This window comes from Pieris napi, chromosome 11 (assembly GCF_905475465.1).
Source record: "Pieris napi chromosome 11, ilPieNapi1.2, whole genome shotgun sequence".
NCBI lineage: Eukaryota > Metazoa > Arthropoda > Insecta > Lepidoptera > Pieridae > Pieris > Pieris napi.
The window spans coordinates 7,687,960-7,709,915 of record NC_062244.1 but is presented as its reverse complement, the minus strand read 5'-3'; the positions used below and the strand labels follow the sequence as shown (position 1 = coordinate 7,709,915).

Below are 21,956 nucleotides of genomic sequence, written 5' to 3'. Positions count from 1 at the left end.
ATTATTATTATAATTATTTGATATTTACAAAATTTCATCCTCTTTGGTAAATTTTAATGACAAAATGATGTCTTTACAAAGCTAAACGTTTTAAAATTAGTAAATATTTTGTATGTAAACCTAGATATAAGATTTTCACCAAATTGGCTTTTGATTTAAAATTGCAATTAAGATATTATTTTGGAAAAGGGTCTTTTGCTTATAATATTTGAGGAAATCATGTATGGTAGTAGCGAGGTTGTTATAATGAGAGTAATATAACGTTTCCTAGTATACGTGACAGCCGGGCGTAAAGCAAAATTAACGTAATTTTCGTAATATAGAAGTAATTAAAATTATATTATAACTTATTTTATATTATAGTAATAAGTGTGAATTTAAACAAAATTAAGTCTTCACTTAAATTTTTTTTTAAAGACAATTCACACCAATTAACCTAGTCCCATGCTGAGCTGGTGAAGCCTGTGTTATGGGCAACGGATATACATACATACATTTAAACACCCAAGACCTAAGAACAACACCAAATGCTCATCACATCGATGTTCGTCTCAGCCGGGGATCGAACCCGGGACCCATGGATTCGCAGTCAGGGGTACTAACCACTAGACCAATGAGTCGTCATAGTCATTGAGATTATAAATAACAATACATAAAGTCTTATTTAAATAACCGCATTCTTAAGCTAATAAGTATTTTTATAACTACTAGTAAAAACTAAAATCTGTAACACATTTTTGAAAACCGTAATTGTCATATATTTTAAAATTTATAGATTGCAACATATACTGTAGAAAATGTTTTTTTTTAAAGAAAAGAGGGCATACTGGCAGGAAACTCACTCGATGTTAAGCGATATCGCCACCCATGGACACTATGAGATCTCGCGAGTCGGCCTTTTAAGGTCGAATGTTGTGGTGTGCTTTAATAGATAATTATTTAAAGTGGCTTTTTATACAAAGCTTGATTTTAGGTTGTTCCGAGGTCCGAGGTCTTGCCATGTATGCCAAGCTTCTGGTGTCGGAATGTACAACAGTTTTAACGTTCGCGTTAAACCAGTATTTTTTATGTGATGCTTAAATGTATATGATTTATTTACCTCAATCATTCCTACGACCGACGTACTAAGGCCTTTTAAAGGTGTAACTCATCACAATAACATAGTTGGATAATAACATCTTTCTATTCAAAGCCCTAACGAAAATAGTATATTTTAAGCGATAAATCTTAGCGAAAATGTCAAAGAGGGAAAACTGGAGCCTTAAAGAGGCGTTAAATTATTTATGCTCAAGAATAGGAGATTAGGTCAGCAACCTTACCCTTTGAATTTACTACTTAGCTTTATATTAAGTTCAGAACTGGAGCTTTCTTAAAGCTTTTGGCTTAAATTTATGTAGGGATTTAAATCGAATTGAAATATAAACTTTGTTATTGGCATACGATTGTATAAAAAGAAAAATCTACATAATTTGACAGATGACAGACAGGAGACAGATTAAACCACAGTGAAGAGTTTATTTATTGGATGTCATTTTATAAATGCTTTTAAACCAATTCGACCTCCTTGGTCTCGCATTTCTTTTAGTGAGTTAAATTTATGGCATAACAATAATTTGGGTTGGTTGGCCTGTCACCTGAGTTGCCTAAAATGATCAATAACGCACATATCAAAATTTCGTTCATATCGTGTAAATCAAAATTGTTCCTAACATATCACGACTTGCGTCTATTTAAAGAATTAATAGACAGTACGCTCGTAGTAACTATTGATAATATTTATAAGGTTCTATCACGCGAATGCTCATAAATCATAGCACGCGACTGTCAGTCGTTACGAAATCATTAAAAAATCATTATCCACTAGCGTAGCCGTAAGAAAGTGTAGTCTAATAGGTTTTTGTAGTATGTTGTAGGTTGCATACTTGCAATATTAATTCTATACTAAAAATCTTATTTCACATCTACACTATAAGTGGATATGTCGAAGTTGACTACGAGTTGCTTATTTACTTCGTGATCCTTCAGCTAACACATATATTTTATGTAATAGGAGGCGAACGGGCAGGAGGACCACCTAATGTTAAATGACACTGCCGCCTTTGGACACTCACATTGCTAGACGGCTCGCAAGTGCGTTGCTGGCCTTTTAAGAGTTGGTACGCTCTTTTCTTGAAGGACAAGTCGGATTGGTTTGGAAATACTTCAGTGGGCAGCTGGTTCCATATAGTGGTGTTGCACGGCAAAACTGCCTTAAGAAATGCTCAGTTGTGGACCGATATACAACAAAAACAATTATACTAAACATCCAAAGTTGAGTGCCAAAGATGTAATAGATAATATATACAAAAAGGTTCACATTGTATTGATGTGTGAGGGGCGTGCTCATGATGCAGGTGATTTAGCGCTATGGATATTCTTAGTACTCCTTATGCATATTCCGCGACAGCTTAAACAAGCCAAGGCTTAGACCACTATAGTTGTTGTATGTCTAGGCTGCGTGATACAAAACTGAGCATAGGTGTTGATGAGAGGAACGGGAAACAAAGCATGATTAGACAGAAACATTGAAGTGCAATTTTTCTAGAAGTTGAATGAAGATTGATTGCGATAATATCTGGAAGTACTAGTTCAAATTGAAATATTCTTTTTGTGTTCATTGTGGAGTATTGGAATTTATTTATCTTCACACTACAGCCGAGGACAAAGATACTGATGGAATATTAATTCTCTGTCTGTAGAGCTAATAATTACGTAGCTGATATAACGATGGAATTTTGATGGACGTAAGATTGATTTTGGCGATTTATTCTGGAATTTCATGTTCAATTGTATTTTTCTTCCTTTATAAACATTGACCGAGGAAAGAATAAAACCGAAATGTTATTGCTTCAGACAGCTTATTCAAGTAGTAAAAATAAAATAACATTTACTAAATTCGCTTTCGTTTACGTGACAAAAGTTTTTATTGCTTCCAAAGAGTAAAACCAATTCTAGATACTAAAATTGTAGATGCGATGGATATTGAGAATGATCCTTGTGGCATCTTGAATTCATTTAGGTATCAATAAACATATCGTGATGTTCATAAAAGCTCTGGAAATTTAATTCCTGATTTGAAAAGTGACAAAAAACTTTTTAGTAGAGTAACATAAATAAGTCAAATCTAAAATGCAAAACAGCGAAACAAAATAGCTTAATGTATATAAAATACTGAAAACTGGATTTAAATTTAGCCGCCAGTTGCCCTTTTCATTTAATTATGTCTGCAACGAAGTGTTAATAAATAAAATAAATTTACAACCAGTCTAGAAATAACTATATGCATTAGCTAGTGGAAAAATCGATGAAAGCTTTATTTGCAGTTGCAATCGACACAAATTAGATCAAACCGATCTAGTTAAGTAGCCTCACTTCACAAGATTGCCAATTTGGCACCTAAAGAATATTTGCTTTATCGGAGAGCTTGCCAAGTGTCAGTATTGTTTTTTCTACACGCCTTATTGCAAAAAATGTATTGGGAACTGTCAAATTCTATTTGAAGCTTTGTCAGAATTTTATGTTATGTGTGTACGATTCAGGGACCGTACCATACCGACGGGGGTCAGAGAGAGTACACTATTTATTAGCACTATCCTACAACTGAGAAAAGCTATTAATGCTAAATTAATATATAATGCTATTAATACCATGATATGATAATTTAGGGCGTCCCAACACTATGGGATATCAAAGGAAAGTACCTTAAATATCGTAGATATGATATTTTGCTGGAAGAAGAAGTATTTTATTCTGAAAAGTAAGTATTACTGCATTTAATGATTTTCTAAAAATTACTTGTCTCGTCTGGTAATAGAACCGACTCAAATGAAGAAAAAAAAACAATAATTTTCTTGAAGTTTGATTCAAACATTTTACGATGTTCCTTTCTTTCAAAATACTATGTTACTTAAGAAGAATTATTCTTTTTTGTCCTCTTGTTTGGCATCAAATAAATAAGGGCTTTTTTTCGCATTTGAGTCGGTTCGGTTCCCAGATGATACAAGTAATTATTACAAAATTATTGAATACTTACTTTTCAAAATAAAATAAAGTCTTCTTTCAGCAAAATATCCTATCTACGATATTAAAGGTACTTTCCTTGATGTCCCATAGTTCTGGGACGCCTGTATATAATTGCTATACTAAGTGTCAGCGAACAACTTAGCTCACGGATTTTAACACCGCCGATTTATATAATCACCGCGCTTACAAAACTAAGAAAACTTGGGCAAAATGTACTGCCTTGGCTCGTCAGTGTGTATAATTGTTACTTTGCGTATTAAAACTACATATATTCAAGGCGCTGCGTTAAGTTATCACACACCTTCGAAGGAAGACTGGTATACACAAACGGAAATGACCAATTTTTAAACCCTAGTCCCCATAGTAATTAAGCCAGCATTACATACTGAACTTAAATTATTTTTTATTTTTGCCTATGCCTATTTACAACCAGACACTCAGAGGCAGGTTATGAAACTTACATATATAAATAATATGATATTCACTTGTAGTTATGAGAAAACTAAGGACAAAACCATTTTAAATAGTGTTAGTGTAAGTTAGTTTTAAGTGCTAATCAGTGGTAAGTGAAAAAAAAAGTGTAAGTAGTGTTATTGGACACTTTCTTATGTTAAATATCCTTATTAGTCAATTTGGTTAGACTTAATTTAATTATTAGTCTTAATTTAGACTGGATCGCAATGTTCCATGATGTCTTAGTAAAGACACATGTATTAATAAATAATAGTTTAAAAAAACTTTTACACAATAATACCAGTATTCTTTGTTCATTACCATTTTCAGCCTAAATTAGGAATTGTTTTTCACTTTTTAGTTTGATGTGCTTTAAAAGCGTGTTTTTTTAGTTTTTTTTAACTATTATTTATTTTTTAGTTAAATTTTTTTTATTTTTTTCATTTTTTTTTCTTCGGATTATTGCATTGTCATCGATCTTTGACAGGTGCGCAAAGTTTGAATTAAATCTGTCCGTTAAAAGTTACATACATACATACATACAGGTGAAGCTAATATAAAGCGTGTAAAAAATACTTGTACTATATAAATAGTTTCCTTCATCCGTTTTAATCATCTTTAATCTAAATTCCAAGAATATTTCAAAATAGCTTAAGCTTAATCCCATTCACTGTAAAGATAAAAGAAACTTCACGAAAACAATAACAATCATAAATCCGTGTTGCACTGAACTTTATAACATATATTTTCATTTTACGATATTTATAGCAACATTTGTTGAAACAGATTCCAAATAAAACTAGTTAACCATCTAAACTGCTTCTGAAATCGGAAAACTGCTGATATTACTACAGAATTTATAGTTTTTATTTGTATTATGTTGTTCTATTTAATTTAAGATATTGTTGTTTTTAATCATGGTATTTTCAGAGATTTGAAAACTAGAATTTTTTTAAATGAAGTAATAATGTTAAGATAGTTCAGTCATGAATTATATAATGATAACAGAACTGTTTGTGTTTATAATATTCTATTCTACAGGGGTCTAGGCTCCAAATATGATTTTGTCCCAGTCGGTGTCGAGACCGTGAGGTCCTAGCGCTGTAAGGCTTTTTAAGGAAATAAGGTTAGTCGATATCGCAGGAGACCGACGAGCTGGCAGCTACCTCGGACAAAGAATTAGTCTAGCTATACAAAAGGGGAACGCTGTCAGTATCTTCGGAACCTTGCCTAAAGGGACTCCTTTTAACAATATATTTTAGTTATCATATTACATTTTTAAGGTTATTATCGTTATATGTATCTCTCATAGTTTTAATTGCAATATGGAAATATTAACTATATTCTTTATATACTATATCTATATATTCCTCTTAAAATTATAATGATTTGGTTTTGGAAAAGCAGACCAAAGAGATCGGACCTAATACTACAGCTATGAAACACAAATTTCTGAAAGCATCAATCACTATATTAAACAGCCTAGTAACGACTTTTTATTTCTAAAAAGCCAAATATTTCCCAGCTAGGAGCAGTTTTTATTGGAAAAGTCAATTGTCGTTTTTACTTATTATTTATGTTTAAACCTTCCCTGAACTTCCACGAATATTTTAAGATAATAATTAGCCACGTCCAGCCATTCCCGAGTTTTAGCGATAAGAACCAACAGCAATTAATTTTTATATACAAAGATAAATTTAAACAAACCACGGTGTAACGCGGCCTTATCGCAAAGCAGTCGCCTCCAGGCAAACCTAAAAGTAAATGTTACTTATTTAATAACTTACCTTGCACATCTAAAAGTAGGTTATGTCTCAGCGGCCCCAGGTAGAAGATCAAACTGTTACTCGAGTGTGACGTCACAGTCAAGGTGACGTGGCCTTCGTGACACGCTGGGGGTGATGGGTACATTGCCCAGCCGTTGCCGTGGAAGGCAATAGATGTTTGCTCACAATGCGGACCATTCCACCCTTCGGGGCATTCGCATTTGTCGGCGAATGGTGTACCTGTGGATGATAAGTTGTACATATATCTATTTTTATAACATAATTGTTTATAGCACGGGAAGCCAAGCGCTAGATGTGGCCGTCTCTATTCTAGATGACTCGAGAATACGTTGCTAGCCTATTAATAATTGATACACTTTTCTTCAAAGTCGTCGTATTTGTTAAATATCAGTCATTAGGATACCGTAAATTGTAAGATTATAATTTTTTTTGTGAGCAAATTGAGAGTGCATAACCATTATTTAAATATAAAAAAAAAAACATTAGATAATATACTTTAATTAATAAAGTGTAATTTACTCAACGGTGTTCACATTCAGAAATAATGATAGGCTGTATTACATTTTAGCTTTACTAGTGGTACACTTATAGGCCCCAAGGTGGCTATTCGTAACGTAAATTATACCACAAGCCTTTCATACCAAACTTATAGTAGTTGAAGCAAATATGTATATGTTAACGTAAAATTGTAAACACCGTTAGATTGTAATCTATCTCGCGAGATTATAAACTGTCGAAAGATTGTGAACCTCAGCTTACTGCTTACAATTTAACGTATTATTATTCGGTAGATTGTACTACACTAACTTAGTTATCATTCAAACTGCTTTGGTCAATCACAGATGAATTTTACTTCCCAACAATTTCATATAACTACCGAATAATAATACGTTAAATTGTAAGCAGTTCGTTGAGGTTCACAATCTTTCGACAGTTTATAATCTCGCGAGATAGATTACAATCTAACGGTGTTTACAATTTTACGGTGACATATATACACGATGGAAGCGGAGTTGCCAAATTGAACAAATCAAATATACGAGAAAAATCAAATGATCACCGATAACTGTTAAATATATTTATTATAGATATGACCCGCTCGTTTTAACTTTGTCATATAATTACGGCAGAATTAGCGAAACTACAATTCCATCGGCCTACCTTATGCACATATAGGAAGGGTTGCATTCCGCGGGCTCATATGGTACTCAGTTCTGTGATGCTCTTACCTCCATTCAAGCAAACGAGGGGCTCTTCAACGTCACAAGTGCACTCGGACTCCACTCTTGCTGATACTCCTACAAAGCTCGTGGTGTTGGTGTAGACAGAAAGCGGCACGTTATTCTTGGTCAGGACATTTCGACAAGCGTCTTCACACTGCTCTTTCTCAATCAGACATTCATCTATCTTCACCATGTAGATCTTTGCTTGGAGCTCTTCTTCCAGCTGTAAAAGATATTGCACTGTAAACTACACTTGACAAAGAAAGAGTTCTTAAAACATCAAAGGTTATATGTTTTTAACACTATTTATTAACATTTGATCCTGTTCAAGGATAGAACAGTGGTACCAGAGAGTTAAAACCAGAAATAAAATGTTTTGATTTTTAAAGTCTTATTTTCCTTTCCAGACTTTTAATGTTAAATATGTTTTTTGTTTTCGCTATTAAATCATAAATGACATCTAAGCCTCGAATTAAAACTTAGGTTTTTATAGTTAAAAAATCAAGTAATTAGTTAAAAATACGTTAAATGAAACTTAGTATTAAAAATATTATTTAAATGTGTATTTTAAGTCATAAAAATTTCCGTAAAATTATTTCACAGAAACTTTCACCAAAATAACAAGTTCACATCTCAGATTTAATTTTTTATCAAGAATATTTTCAAATGCTTTAAGAATGTTTGAAACCGTGACTCAATTTTTTTATCTACAGCAAAAACATTGCGATCACATACGTTTTTCGTAAATAAATTCAAATACCAAATTTCAAGACAAAAAATAAGAATTTGAACCTAGTATTCACAGAATGTAAAGAATTTTATGTCATTCATTTAGTATGCAATCACAGTTTTCGAAACTTCTAATTAATTCAATAAAATTTCGCTTTATAGTCAATGTTTTTAGTATTGTTATTAAATGACGTAAACAGCGAACCATGTATTCTGGACCCGTTTATCTAATATATAAAATTCTCGTGTCACAGTTTTCGTTGCCATACTCCTCCGAAACGGCTTGACCGATTTTGATGAAATTTTTTGTGCTTATCCGGTATCTATGAGAATCGGCCAACATCTATTTTTCATCCCCCTAAATGTTAGGGGTAGTCCACCCCTAAATTTTTATTTTTATTTTTTATACAAAATTTTTAATTTCTATTTTTTTTATGATACAACATACAAAAATACATACAACCCCTAACTTTCACCGCTCTACGATCAACCCCTATTTTTTTATTATAAATGATATACATGGCGAAACGACGTTTGCCCGGTCAGCTAGTATAAGTTAAAAATACGGAACGAAAACGCGGTGACATTTCGTAATCTACTTAGACTATAAACCCTTCTCAGAACACCATTAAGGTGCTATTTTAACAATAAACAGCCGTATTTTCCTAACAAAAATCACGACAAGGCGCTTCGATACTCGTTATGTCACTAACGAGGTCATTACAAATGTTACGTAGCTTTAAGAGAAAAATATTTTTCTCCTAGAAAGCATTCCCTAGTGCAAACTTTAAACAACTTACGTGAGACCGTAATTAGAGTTTAATATTACCGACAGATGAGCATTTTTATTTTGTTATTTTAATTAAAATATGCGTTTAGAAACGAGCTGCACTAATTCGAATCAAATAAGCTTGACTTGAAATTCTTTGCTTATATCACGGTTAATAATGGACTGAATATACCTTTAACTGATGTGTACAAGTTATAAACTTATTCGTATTAATACGCCATTAGTGAAACGTTTATGAAAAAGACCCTTAGTTTTGTCTTTACGTGAATTATTGCAGAATAATAAAGAAGAAGTTCTATTTATTAGAAATAGCAGAAAATGTAATGGCACACGTACGATTTACGTGTGATCGGAAACACTAAATTGTTAACTATTTAGATGGTAAAAATAAAATAGAAAACTTAAATAATTGTGTTTGAAATAGTGATGACGTAAGCGTGCGACACTCATCCCTAAAGTTGTAGGTTCGAACCCGGCTGTGTACCAATTTGCCTTCCTGTCTATATGCGAATTTAACAAGGTAAACATCGTGACGAAACCGCCATGCTTTATACCCAAAAAGTCGACGGCGTGTATCAGGCACAAAAGGGATCATCTACGCCTATTATAAAAAACAAATGATCACCAAACCATATAAATAAATCTAGCCAGACTTTAAAAAGTTGTAGCGCCACCGGTTATTTTAAATTAAAAGGTCAGTGGGCGACTTTATCTAAAATATATTTCGTCTAAATTTAGTAAAACAACGTTATAAACAAAGTCTCCGTGTTTACAATAAAGGATTATGGTACTATTAAGGTTAAAATACACTACATGTAAGTAAATAATCATGAATCTTTATCAAGACCCCTTAATATGTACTCGATTTCAACCGCAGAGAACTTGGAATTGCTTAGGGAGGGAGTAAACACTTACTGTTCAAGTGAAAATAGGTCACTAGCACTAACAACAGAACATGGAAATTTCAATATTATTTTCAACAAGGTAGCATAGATTTAAAAGTACGTCAGTAAACCTACTAAGAACGCATGTATAAGACTCCATAGTAATAAAACCTTCGACCATTATATGACGTGAGTCTTAACTTTCAATGTAAGAACTTTTTTAAAAGGTACATAAGTAAAATGGTTTGACAGATATTGAGGTCAGATATGTTTCAAGACTAACAATACGGACAACGTGTATAAGACGCTGATTGAGGTTGTTGTACTATAATTTAATTATATATTTATATAATATAATTAAATAATTATTTTTTTAGTACACAATAATAATATTAAATTTATCCGTTCACGAATATTATTTCATATTCTTCGTCTGTAATACCAAAGTTCAACGTAAGTTGTTTAAATACTAAACTTGGACATTGAAAATAATTTTGTACCTGATTGATTTTAATTTTAGTTTTGGTGCAACATATATTGTACGTTTCTTTAAATAAGAAACCGACTTTTAAGTAATGTTGAAAGTTACGGAGTGTGTTGTTACTGCATTGTAATTCTAAATTAAATATTATTTACTTTTTTTAAACACGCAATAATAGGGCATATATATATGTGTTATGTGATTATCATATTTCCATTAGTTAAAGGTTATTGTAAATGTGGTATCTAGATCAAAAGCCATACTAAAGCTGAAGTATGAAAAATTCCCAATTACTGCGAAATTTCTACTGAATACAATTTTATTTTAATCTAACATTTCTATATGAAATAAGAAAATAAATACCTTATCTTGTATACCAATGACCATGCTATCCAGTTTCTCAGGCTCGAAGTACGGTGACCCATGGACAGAGAACCGTATATCCAAGAATTCGTCTTTAACTGTCATCTTGCTGAATACGGTAAAAACGTCAACATTATCGAGCGACTTGTTGTACAACTGAGCGAGGCGACGGTGCAATTTGTCCTTCTTGCTGATACCCTGAAATATAAACATATAATATCAATAATGGAAATACACTAACAAAATCATCAATCAACTACCAATCTACAGAAATAGTTTCGCATAAACGGTTACTTTTCCTTTTTCGGTTAAATTTATATTACATTTGTTGTATGTTAACTTGCTCGTTTAGATTTAATAATAATAATAATTTAAAATTGACTACAATTGAACGGTCACTTAGTAAATGTCGATCCTAAAACGAAACCAAATACTAAAATGACAGGGTTCTACACCTTTATATAACAGCAAAGAAAATATATATTATTTATTTATGTTCACACAGCGTACATAATAATTAATATACAATAAATAATACAGAACTGAAGTAAAACTATAAACAAGCGTAATTACTTAGGAACTTCAATAAGATCTCCGCATTCTCTTCTAGAATTTGTTTAATAATTAACGAATTATTCCTTATTAATAATTTACGCATTAAAGGAATCCCTACAATAATATCAACGCATAATTTATATTAACTCGAGGACAAATAACAGCCTTAGGCTAAAGTAATGTATTTAGTACACAATAGTATTTCGTTCGTAATGTTTGACGTTATGTCAAGGTCTTGCCCGAGGGCTTGGCAGTTCTCCATAAACGTAAAAACGCCTAAGTGACCGTGTAGTGTATAATGTCTTGGGCTGAATACCTTTGTAGCCTAACAGTGTAGTTCTTGAACGTTTATTTTAGGTTGAAGTTTTATGGCTGTTTTAAGACTTTAGTAGGAATTCGTACGAAATTTCTTCGATATACATTTGTATGATTGGTGTGCCCGAATGTGGACCGATAGGTATTTCTTTGCGCATTAAGCACTGCTCGTACGGTGAAGGTGAACTTTCTGAGGAAAACTTACACCCAAAAATCAACTACACGCGTCTGGTACGGAAAGCTGTCTATCTTTATATATATAATTATTCTGTGAGTGTGTGTGTCACTGAACTTCTCTCAAACGACTGGACCGATTTTGATGAAATTTTTTGTGTGTGTTCAAGGGGATCTGGGAATGGTTTAGATTCACAAATCAGCCCGGCAGGTGGCGCTGCAGTCGGTACTTCCATACTTTAATATCCTAATAGCTTGAAATATCATGCAGGACAACGTCTGTGGGGTCCACTAGTAAAATATATAATACACAGCAACACTAAATTTAGAGTAGCAGGTATCACACACATTTTTTTTTTATAATTAAACATATTACAATCTGGTAAAGGTAAATTTATTTTACGTAAATTAATACAATGATATAAAAAAGAAATATTTTTCCGTCAGAAATATATATTAGTCTCGGTAAAGGAGTTGAAATAACAACATTGAAATCATCTGAAACGACTTCCATTATTAAATATTTATTCCTATACTTTTTATGATCGTATATTTAAAAACGCATATAAGCAAATTATAATTGTATTATGTAACCGAAACCGTATATTTTACGAAGCGGTTTACCGCATCGGCTTTTCGCGGCTTCTGGCGTTTAGCAGTAATTTTTGCTCACAATTCGCCGGGACGTGTCCGGGCCACGACTAAATTCCACTTAAGCTATACGTGAACGTGATTTGTGATTTGGAAAATAGTGCATATTTTTGGGTTAAAATGCAGTGGCTTTGATGTGCTCGCAATTGGTGTGAAGTAAGCTGAAAGTTGGCGTTCGAAACTTGAAATTGTATATCATTTTGTTACATATAATTACAATGTAACGGATGGTGGTGTTCTAATTTTGAATTTTTAAGTTAAGTCCCAAGCTAGAATATATAAAAACTTTAAGGAGTGGTTTTAAAGCTTTAATAGATTCTAGACTGTCTCGATAATTAAATCCTTGAAGCGAAGACGTCACTAAGGAGGTGAGGCCACATAAGTTCATAACGCTTATCCGTAGGTATATTCTGTTAAGATCTAAAGTGCCTTTACGAGCTTAATTTTGTTCCAGAATATTTAAGATAATGCTTAAGATAACATTTTGTATTAGACAACACGTTTTTAACGAAACTTTAACGTATGACATTTAAATTTTGTAGTAGTAGCGGTAGGTTTATAATAACCTACTGTTTACCTTTAGAGATCGTGAAAACATCAGTGTAGTATATTTGTTTTAATATCCGCTATATAAATACAAGATTAAAGATATTCAATCAGCAATAGAGCCAAAAGCTGAATACTAGAATTACGTTGTCGAATGTGCATTTGTAATCTACACTTATAAATTAACTAGCAGACTCGGCCAAGCGTTGCTGTGGCTAAGGTTTTTGTTATATGACATAGTAGTAAACTATTTAAGGGAAACGGTAGGAGAACACCAGTCATGGGGACCACCATGCTTTATTTGTGGTTATGCCATTAAATTGTAGCTTATGTGAAACGTTGGTACTTTCAACACAGCGCCATCTGTTAGAATTGGGACTATCAAATAATTAACAAATAATTTGCAATAAAATAATATTGCGGGTATAAATTGAGATGTAAGCTATCCTATCTTTTAAGTTAGATCAAACCGCACACGGTGTGCAAATTTGATTGAAATCGGTTCAGTAGTTTAGAAGTCCATAGCGGACAAACAACGTGACACGTAATTTATATATATTAAGATTTAAACACACAGGAGCTACTATGCAAGTTATTAAAATAAGAATGCCTACAGGATGTATATATGCAAGTTATGCAAATATATATATGTTAACGTAAAATTGTAAAAACCGTTAGATTGTAATCTATCGGTTATCGGTATTCGGTAGATTGTACTACACTAACTTAGTTATCATTCAAACTTCTTTGGTCAATTACAGATTAATTTTACTTCCCAACAATTTCATATAACTACCGAATAATAATACGTTAAATTGCAAGCAGTATGTTGAGTTGACAATCTTTCGATAGTTTACAATCTCGCGAGATAGATTACAATCTAACGGTTTTTACAATTTTACGGTGACATATACAAGACATGTTATATATATATTAAAGCATATTAGAGGCATCTAAATACGGATTTTTTTAATGGCAATGATCTACTGGAGATCTTCAAATTCCCAATTGAAACCAGTAATTTGAGTGGGAACTTAAATTTTATCAACATCTTTATCAACCATAATCAGATTCAGTTGTTCCGTTACCGGTTTTTTACTATTCAGCGCTAAACGGATGCTTTAATTAAAATAGTTTTGATGATATACCAAGTTTTATTGATAACAAGCGATATCAAAGTTCATACATAATTAGTATTAAAACTGTATACTCACATCAGCTTCTGGAATAATAAACTCTTCAGCGGTTATATTTATGAACCGGATGGAACCAGATTTGTCCACTGCCTCTTCTGGGATCTCCTTGATGGTCACATTCACTGTAGCTTCCACCCAGTGGAATGGTACTAATGGTTCATTTTCTTCTGTCACCTATTAAAATAAATATTTATATTGATACTTTTGCGAACACACATAACTAGGCAGTATAATGGAGATTTAGATAGTAAGAAGGTACGTTTTTTAAGGTTTTCTAGACTCTGGCTGGGTACCAACTCATATTATTTTTTGCAAAACATAGCGAAGAAACCGGCATGTCGTTCGATAAATCGTCTTATGTATATAGAAATATTATAAATAAAACATACGTGGAAATCTGAGGTCAAAAAAGGGTTGCAGCATCACTACTTGAACTTGGATTATTTTTCTTTTCTTAATAATAATAAACTTTATTAATAAAAGATATGGTTGTGACAAAATTAATCTAACGCTAGTCCCCACACTAGGGATCCCGTGTTGTGGGTGACCAGATTACAATTCTTCCGTGGTACATGTTGAATGTTTAAAAAAAAAGGACTTACTTTTGTATAAAAATAAGTTTGAAGAAATGTCTAAATGTTAAATCGAATAAAACAAAAAATCGTGTAAGTAAAATTTTTTTTATATCCGTGACGACTAATTGTGTTAAAAAGAGTTCAAAGCATTTCTTCAAATTGGTGATGTTTTTTTTTGAAGTGAATACTTCTTTAGCGGCGTTGTACACTTTTTTGGAATGGGTAAAAAATGTTAAACTCGCGTCAGGACAGGACCTGATCGAAAATTCGTAAGACGGATGAAGAGTAGGTAGACAACTGGCGTGGCGTATTTAATGTAATATAAATTGCCTTGTATGTGTACGAAAGCGCAATTAATAAATATTGTACCACATAAATGATAGTACATACTTTTATACTGATAATTAAAGCAATTCGTGCAAAATTATTCCCTAACCATTCCATACCAAAAATGCACAACGTTAATATTCAAGTTTTCACTTCTGCCGGCACTCCCGGAGTGGAAAAAATCGTAAAAATACAAAACGCCCTAACACATTTAACTCCTGATTCAACTGCGACATTAAACGACTTATAATATGTAAATAAAGAGTAATTTTTATATGAATTTTTCAGAACGCGTTTCAATTAGTATTAGACCAAATTTTTTGCATAAAGATTACCAAACGAAAGGTGATATCGTTTGTATTTTATATAAACCTTACTTGTGGTTATGAATATCATTAAAACGAACTTGTTGAAATTCGAAACATCAAATTTACCATTACAATACATGGTAAAAAAGAATATTCCCAACGGACAAAAAGCGTGATATTTATAACGCCGAGAATATTATATTACAATCTGCATTCAAGCATTATTCTCCAGGGCATACAATGTTTATACCAACTGCTTGCTTTTATATTTATCGTGCCTTGTTTGAATGTTAGAAAAGTTACTTAAACGAAGTAGTTACTTCCTAGGTACTCTCTTAAGGGAGCGTTCAAGTATTACGTAACGAATTTTTTTCCATTTGTAAAACGTTACGATGCGGGGCGGGGATTGAATTACGCGTTAGTGTTAATATCATTTTCGACTTTCCAGTACTTTACTCTACATAATGGTAACTTTTAGGTATAAAGATTCACTAGGTGGTCACGAAACGTTTTACTATTGGATACAGAAAAACGTTACGGCGCGATACATGGGGAGGGGGGTCAATAATCTCAAAAAATTGCGTGACGTAATACTTGACCGCTCCCTAAGATTCGAAATAGGTTTATGTCTTTTTAGTTCACTAGCAATCCACCGATATATGCTACTATACATATTGACAGATTTCCGACTAAGTGGTGAATGGCCTATAACTGAAGTTTGATTCCCGGCGACATTGTTTAGTTCTTTTCTTTCAGTCGCACTCTTCTTTTCTGAAGGTCGTGTGAGTGGCGCCGCACAACTTCCTCACCTCTCCCTTGTTTTCGGCAAGCCTCTGCGCCTGGGTTAAGGTAAAACCCGTAATGACCTTTACTTGATCGGTCCAGCGAGTTGGGGATCGGCTTCGAGGTCTGGTGCCCTCCACTCTGCCAGTCACGATGAGTGATTTTAGGCTTTCTGGATATCTGCGTGTTACATGTCCAAAAAAACTCAGGATGCGTTGGTACCAAAGTGTCAAAAAACGATTTTTTTCCTGGAACTGTCTTAGAATGGACACTTTGTTCGTTTGTTTCTTTAGCTGTACAGGGAATCCTTAGCATCCGCCTCCAACACCACATTGCCAGAGAATCGATATTTCTTCTTTCAGATGTCCGTATTGTCAAGGATTCAGCGATATAAAGGAAAATCGGAAATACCAGAGTCTCAACCAGTTTCTTCTTTGTTTTTAAATAAATGTTCCGGTCCTTCCATAGACACAAGAGTTTTGCCATTGCGTATTTGGTCATCTGGGTTCTTCTTCGGATTCCGTTTTCGGTTCCTTCTAGACTACTTATCAGGGAACCGAGGTATAAAAACTCGCCCACTATTTCTAGATCCTTCAGTTCACCAGTGCGTGTGAGTTTTCTTGCCTTAAATCGCTAATAAACACAGAAGGGTCCAAGTTCTTAAACAATAGGAGAATATGAAAGTGCCATAAGCCTTAATTAGTTAATTATTATCCGCTATATCAATTAATCTTTTATTAATTACGTAAGTAATTATTACGTCGAATTTCGTTTACGACTTAGGGATACTAAGTCGGTCGAAACCATTTTATTATTAAGTAAGTCCCTAGTTAACTATTGCTCCATAAATATTATAAAAATTAATCTACAATCATTAAAAAACTTATAAATTTATGTCGGCGCGAAATGCGCTGACCGAACCGATTTAAATCATACAAATGAAAACTAAACGCAAAAATGTGTTAGCGAAATCAATAGACCTGTTAAACGTAGACGTAGGGCTGCTAACACTATAATAACTTTGTTTAACGTATTAATTAAAAGCTTTTATGTAAAAGCTCTGCGTCTAAATAAAAACTCTTTAAATGATCAGATATGGAAACACTATTTTCATTCAATCTAAATTTATATAGTTAGCAAAATTAAATTAGATTTAAGCTTTGAAAGGAGTGATACAAGTTATGACAGCTGGAAATGTATTCTATGGTGAGATTTCAAATGCGAAATTATTCTCGATTTGACTTTTCGTAGCTGCTTTTTTTATATATGTCACCGTAAAATTGTAAACACCGTTAGATTGTAATATATCTCGCGAGATTGTAAACTGTCGAAAGATTGTGAACCTCAACGAACTGCTTACAATTTAAGGTATTATTATTCGGTAGTTATATGAAATTGTTGGGAAGTAAAATTAATCTGTAATTGACCAAAGAAGTTTGAATGATAACTAAGTTAGTGTAGTACAATCTACCGAATAATAATACGTTAAATTGTAAGCAGTACGCTGAGGTTCACAATCTTTCGACAGTTTATAATCTCGCGAGATAGATTACAATCTAACGGTGTTTACAATTTTACGTTAACATTTATATTGTTAGAATACCTATTTTAAAAAAAGAACACAAAATTGACACACAGAAAGAGCGTTGGCATCCCTACGCATAGCGCAAGGAGCGGTATTTCAGGTCACCGCAAATACTTAGCATTTAATTATTAACTTCCCGGCCACTAAATCCAAGAGAACCGCTCTAGTCCGGGAGCTGATAAAATATTCACTATTACTGGTCGAATATTTAACCATAGCCTTTGTGAAGATTGGCAATTATATTACGAAAAGCTCGCTGATTTGCCTCTGTATTAGCCGGTTCAATGATCAGAAAAGCGAGGACAGGTTTCATTTGCATGTAGATTGTAGATACATAGCTAATATTCTAGATTCATAGTCTTTCGAAGTCTGTAGTCTCGGAAAATTTCGCTATAATACATTATTTTCCCCAAGAACTCGGGTTCCTATGGGATATGTGCGAAGGCCAAGGTTGTTTGCGATACCAAGGACCAGAACCAGTCTGTTGCACAGATCGTTATAAATATAGGAATGCAATCCAGATAGCTATGTTAATCAGTTGATAACTTATATAATTCAATACGTTTTTGACTTCCAGCAGTCACACTTAGCGTTAAGTCTCGACTCAACTTAGCTCTAGACTTAAAAAGTAAACGTAGAACTAGATATTAATATAAAAACAATAATAATAATAGCCTTTTTCATTCAGATACTTTTAAATTTAATCACGTTTCTATTTCACAATCACACTTCTTTTAGGCGCGAAACACACAGAAAAGGCGTAAGACGCGGCGCAGGCATCTTGCCGCTTCAAAACGCGTACGTTGTTAATTATACTCGAGCGGCGTGGCACAGGCACGTCACCAATATATTCGGTGTCTCTGCACATTAATGAGTTGCAGCAAAGCGAGCGCATCTCGTCATCTAAAGAGGAAGACATGCTATCACGATATAGTTAGCCTGCGTTAATGACTCTTTGTGCCGTCTCTTCGCCTCTTGGATATAATTTAAGTCGCATCCGTGCCTTATATGTTCCACGCCGGCTCTGCGCCTGCGCCGCGCCTTCACCTTACGCCTTTTCTGTATGTTTCGCGCCTTAGGTATCTGTGTGTCCTTTTTTGGCAAAGGCCTCCGCCAAATCACGCTATTCCTCTCTGCACTGTGCCACTTTCTACCACCGGCTGTTTCTTTTATTTAGTCTATCCACCTTATTATCTTCCTCTTTTCGTTTTCTGTACCTTGGGCACCAGTTTAGTACTTTATTGCTCCACTTTTCTGTTCCTCTTAGTGCCTCGCCCATTTCCACTTCAGTTTATTTATTTTTATTTTAAATCTTACAGATATTCAATAAATGTAATATAATTTAATATAAATATTGGAGTACTCCATAGACAATATTTATATAGGAGACTAGTCTCCTGCAAATAAATTGTCTTTAAAGCCACAGACGTCTTTGTTTTCAACTAAAAGTACCTATTTATGCAAAATTAATTAAAAATTCAATTCACTCCCTATTAAATATATTATAGTAGCAGTTCAATAATTAATTATGTATTAACTTATTCCACTATATCAGCAATATTATTTTCATTTACGTTGACAGGCTTATTAAAGATCCTGGATTAATTTTATATTTGTATTTTTGTACAGTGTTTTTTGTCATAGTCTTTTTCGTGTAAAAACAGAAGCATTTAAAATACGGTACATAAGATTGAGAATAACTTAGAGAATAGAAAATTACAATTAAAATAAATTCTCTCATAATCATAGTCATACTTACATTAAAGTGTAGAAGATAAGTTCCATTCGGTGTTCCCTGCTTCATAGTAATCATTCCGGTATTACTATGCACGTCGAAGTACGGACTTCTCTGCTCATATGACGGTAGCCACATAAACCGCTTGTCCGGAAGGTCCCAATCGTCCGGATCGTTTACGAACACCCTTCCGATTTCCGTATCCGGTGCTTCACCCTGTAAAAGACAGATTTATAGCATATCGTGGGTGGCTTTTAAAACGTCGTATTTGAAGTGCATAAACAAATGAATAACAAAAATAATAAGAAATATAATTGGCAGGCGTTTGTTTAGCTGTTTATTAACCTAACAGATGATAAGTCTGCCACGTTTATGAGTGGATAATATATTTTGAAGTGAAACTTCTTTAAACGTCGAAGGAAAGGGAGAGAGCGATTGAGAGAGAGTGAGATAGGCGTATTGCATTATAGTAATTCCATTTTTAAAATTAAAATTTCGTAAAGAGAATTTATGAAATATTAGTATTTTATTTTTATGCAAGATAATTTATTGAAATCTCAAATGACGAATTGTAAATTAAAATGCCACGTGTTTTATTATCTAAGAAAAAAATTATAATTTGTATTAATTTTCGACACTTTTATTATTTTAACGTCAATTTAATTCATTAAATTCCTAACATAAGTAAGTCTAAGTCTCGGAAATCTAAAGTTTTAGATTTATATAAATATGAACAAGACTTAAAAATTAGTTTGCCTAAGAAGTTTCACTTCTGACATGTGTACTTTGTACGCACGCACTTTTTTTTGTAATGAAAGCTCCCATGCCAATATTTACTTTCGCTAATAGTCATTGAACATAGAAGGTATATAATAATTATTTATTATATTTAAACAAAATTATTATTAAGCTTTATAAAAAGTATTAAATCAATTTTAGTGCTCGAATTAAATTACGTAAATCTCTTAAAAGGTTTTAATGAGGAACAATGCGGGCTACATTATTTCCCTCCGTAAATAAAACGGTTTAATTTTCTAATTCATTTGATGATTGTTGAATTTATTACGAACCCTTTTAATTTTATAACGACCAAGATTTCAGCTCCCGGACTACGCCTATATATTCTTTAAATTTAAATCTTAAATAAATTAACCGAAACTGGGACGTGTTCACAATAAAATGCTCCAAATGTGTAAATAATATTCGTTAAATTTGTGCATGCGCCTTGAATTGCTGATGTGTGCGAAACGGCGTGCTTTACATACAACAAACAGTACTTTATAATTTTAAAATTGGAACACCACTTTCAGTTGTCCGAAATGCCTCTGACTTTTTATAAAAAAGGCGTTTACATGAGTTATTTAAAGCCTTTTGCTTATTTAAAAGCTTGCTTTTATGGATAAAAAAAATAACTATTTAGTTTTATAAGTCTATTATTTAGATTCATTACATCAATGTCTATATAATAAGTAAATTTAAAATTTAATTATAGGACATAGGGGCACTATAGCGGCGAGGGTGTCTTTGATTTCTTATTTGGTGATTACGTCAACAGTAATTATTTACTTTTTTACACATATTACCCACACATTGTCTATGCTTGAAAACGAAATGTATTTTCGAGGATTTATACAAAAACTTAATACGTTTATGTTCTGTACTATGTGCACTTTTTAGCAAGGTTTAAAATCATGCAATTATTAAAAATAATCCTTTTAACATTTGTTATGAGGAGTTTGGATTCGGTAAATATCTAGTTCATTAGAAGCGAGACAGTGGCTAAGTCGTCGACTAATTAATTTGGTTAAATGTCACACCGCCTTAGCGATGCGACTATTGTTCAATCCTGTTCAATTCCATTGGTTTATTGAATTAACTGTATAACAGATAATCGAAATTAATTTCATGATAGTTACTAAAATATGCCCTATACTGGTAACTTATTAATTAGTGCAAAGCATTATATGGTTGGGTAGATAAAATGTTTTTTAAACGTAGAGAAAATATAGCTTTGCAGTAAAAAGCTAAAGACAAAATTACTCACTAGTTTTATGTAATATTTTTTATTTTCAATTGTTTCAACAACTCAAGTGAGATTATAAACATTGTTTTATGAAAATCGATATCGAAATCGAATCGCCACAAAGGCAAAACAAAGGAAGATTTAATAAAACAAAAACCTTCTAGTACCACTAAAGGTAGTCAAGAATAAAACAAGCATCGTAACTTAGCGAAATGGGAGGGGTGGTAGTAAAAACTGCCTCCACATAATATAATCCTTGTTTACGCACACACCACTATAGCCGGTTTCATTAAGGCGAAATTAACATTTTAATAGTCACATATTATTATAAAACACCGGTGTTATCGCGTTATTAAGTTTATTGGATAATGGCTGGGTTAATTATTCATTGGAAAAATTCACTCTTGGCGT

At 33.0% G+C, this 21,956-nt stretch overlaps 1 protein-coding gene across 5 annotated transcripts in view; it reads right to left on the bottom strand.

The window, feature by feature from the left end:
- Positions 1-21,956, bottom strand: part of LOC125054164 (DE-cadherin) — a 194,852-nt gene that overhangs the window by 11,344 nt on the left and 161,552 nt on the right. For all 5 annotated transcript variants that reach the window (XR_007117669.1, XM_047655895.1, XM_047655897.1 and 2 more), the window contains 5 exons: positions 19,547-19,738; positions 14,228-14,383; positions 10,773-10,970; positions 7,532-7,748; positions 6,303-6,521 (listed from right to left, as the gene is read on the bottom strand). Coding sequence is in view for 4 of the 5 variants with exons in the window: in XM_047655895.1 (XP_047511851.1) it covers positions 6,303-6,521; positions 7,532-7,748; positions 10,773-10,970; positions 14,228-14,383; positions 19,547-19,738 (982 nt within the window). In the remaining variant the exon portion in view is untranslated. The remainder of the gene's footprint in view (positions 1-6,302; positions 6,522-7,531; positions 7,749-10,772; positions 10,971-14,227; positions 14,384-19,546; positions 19,739-21,956) is intronic.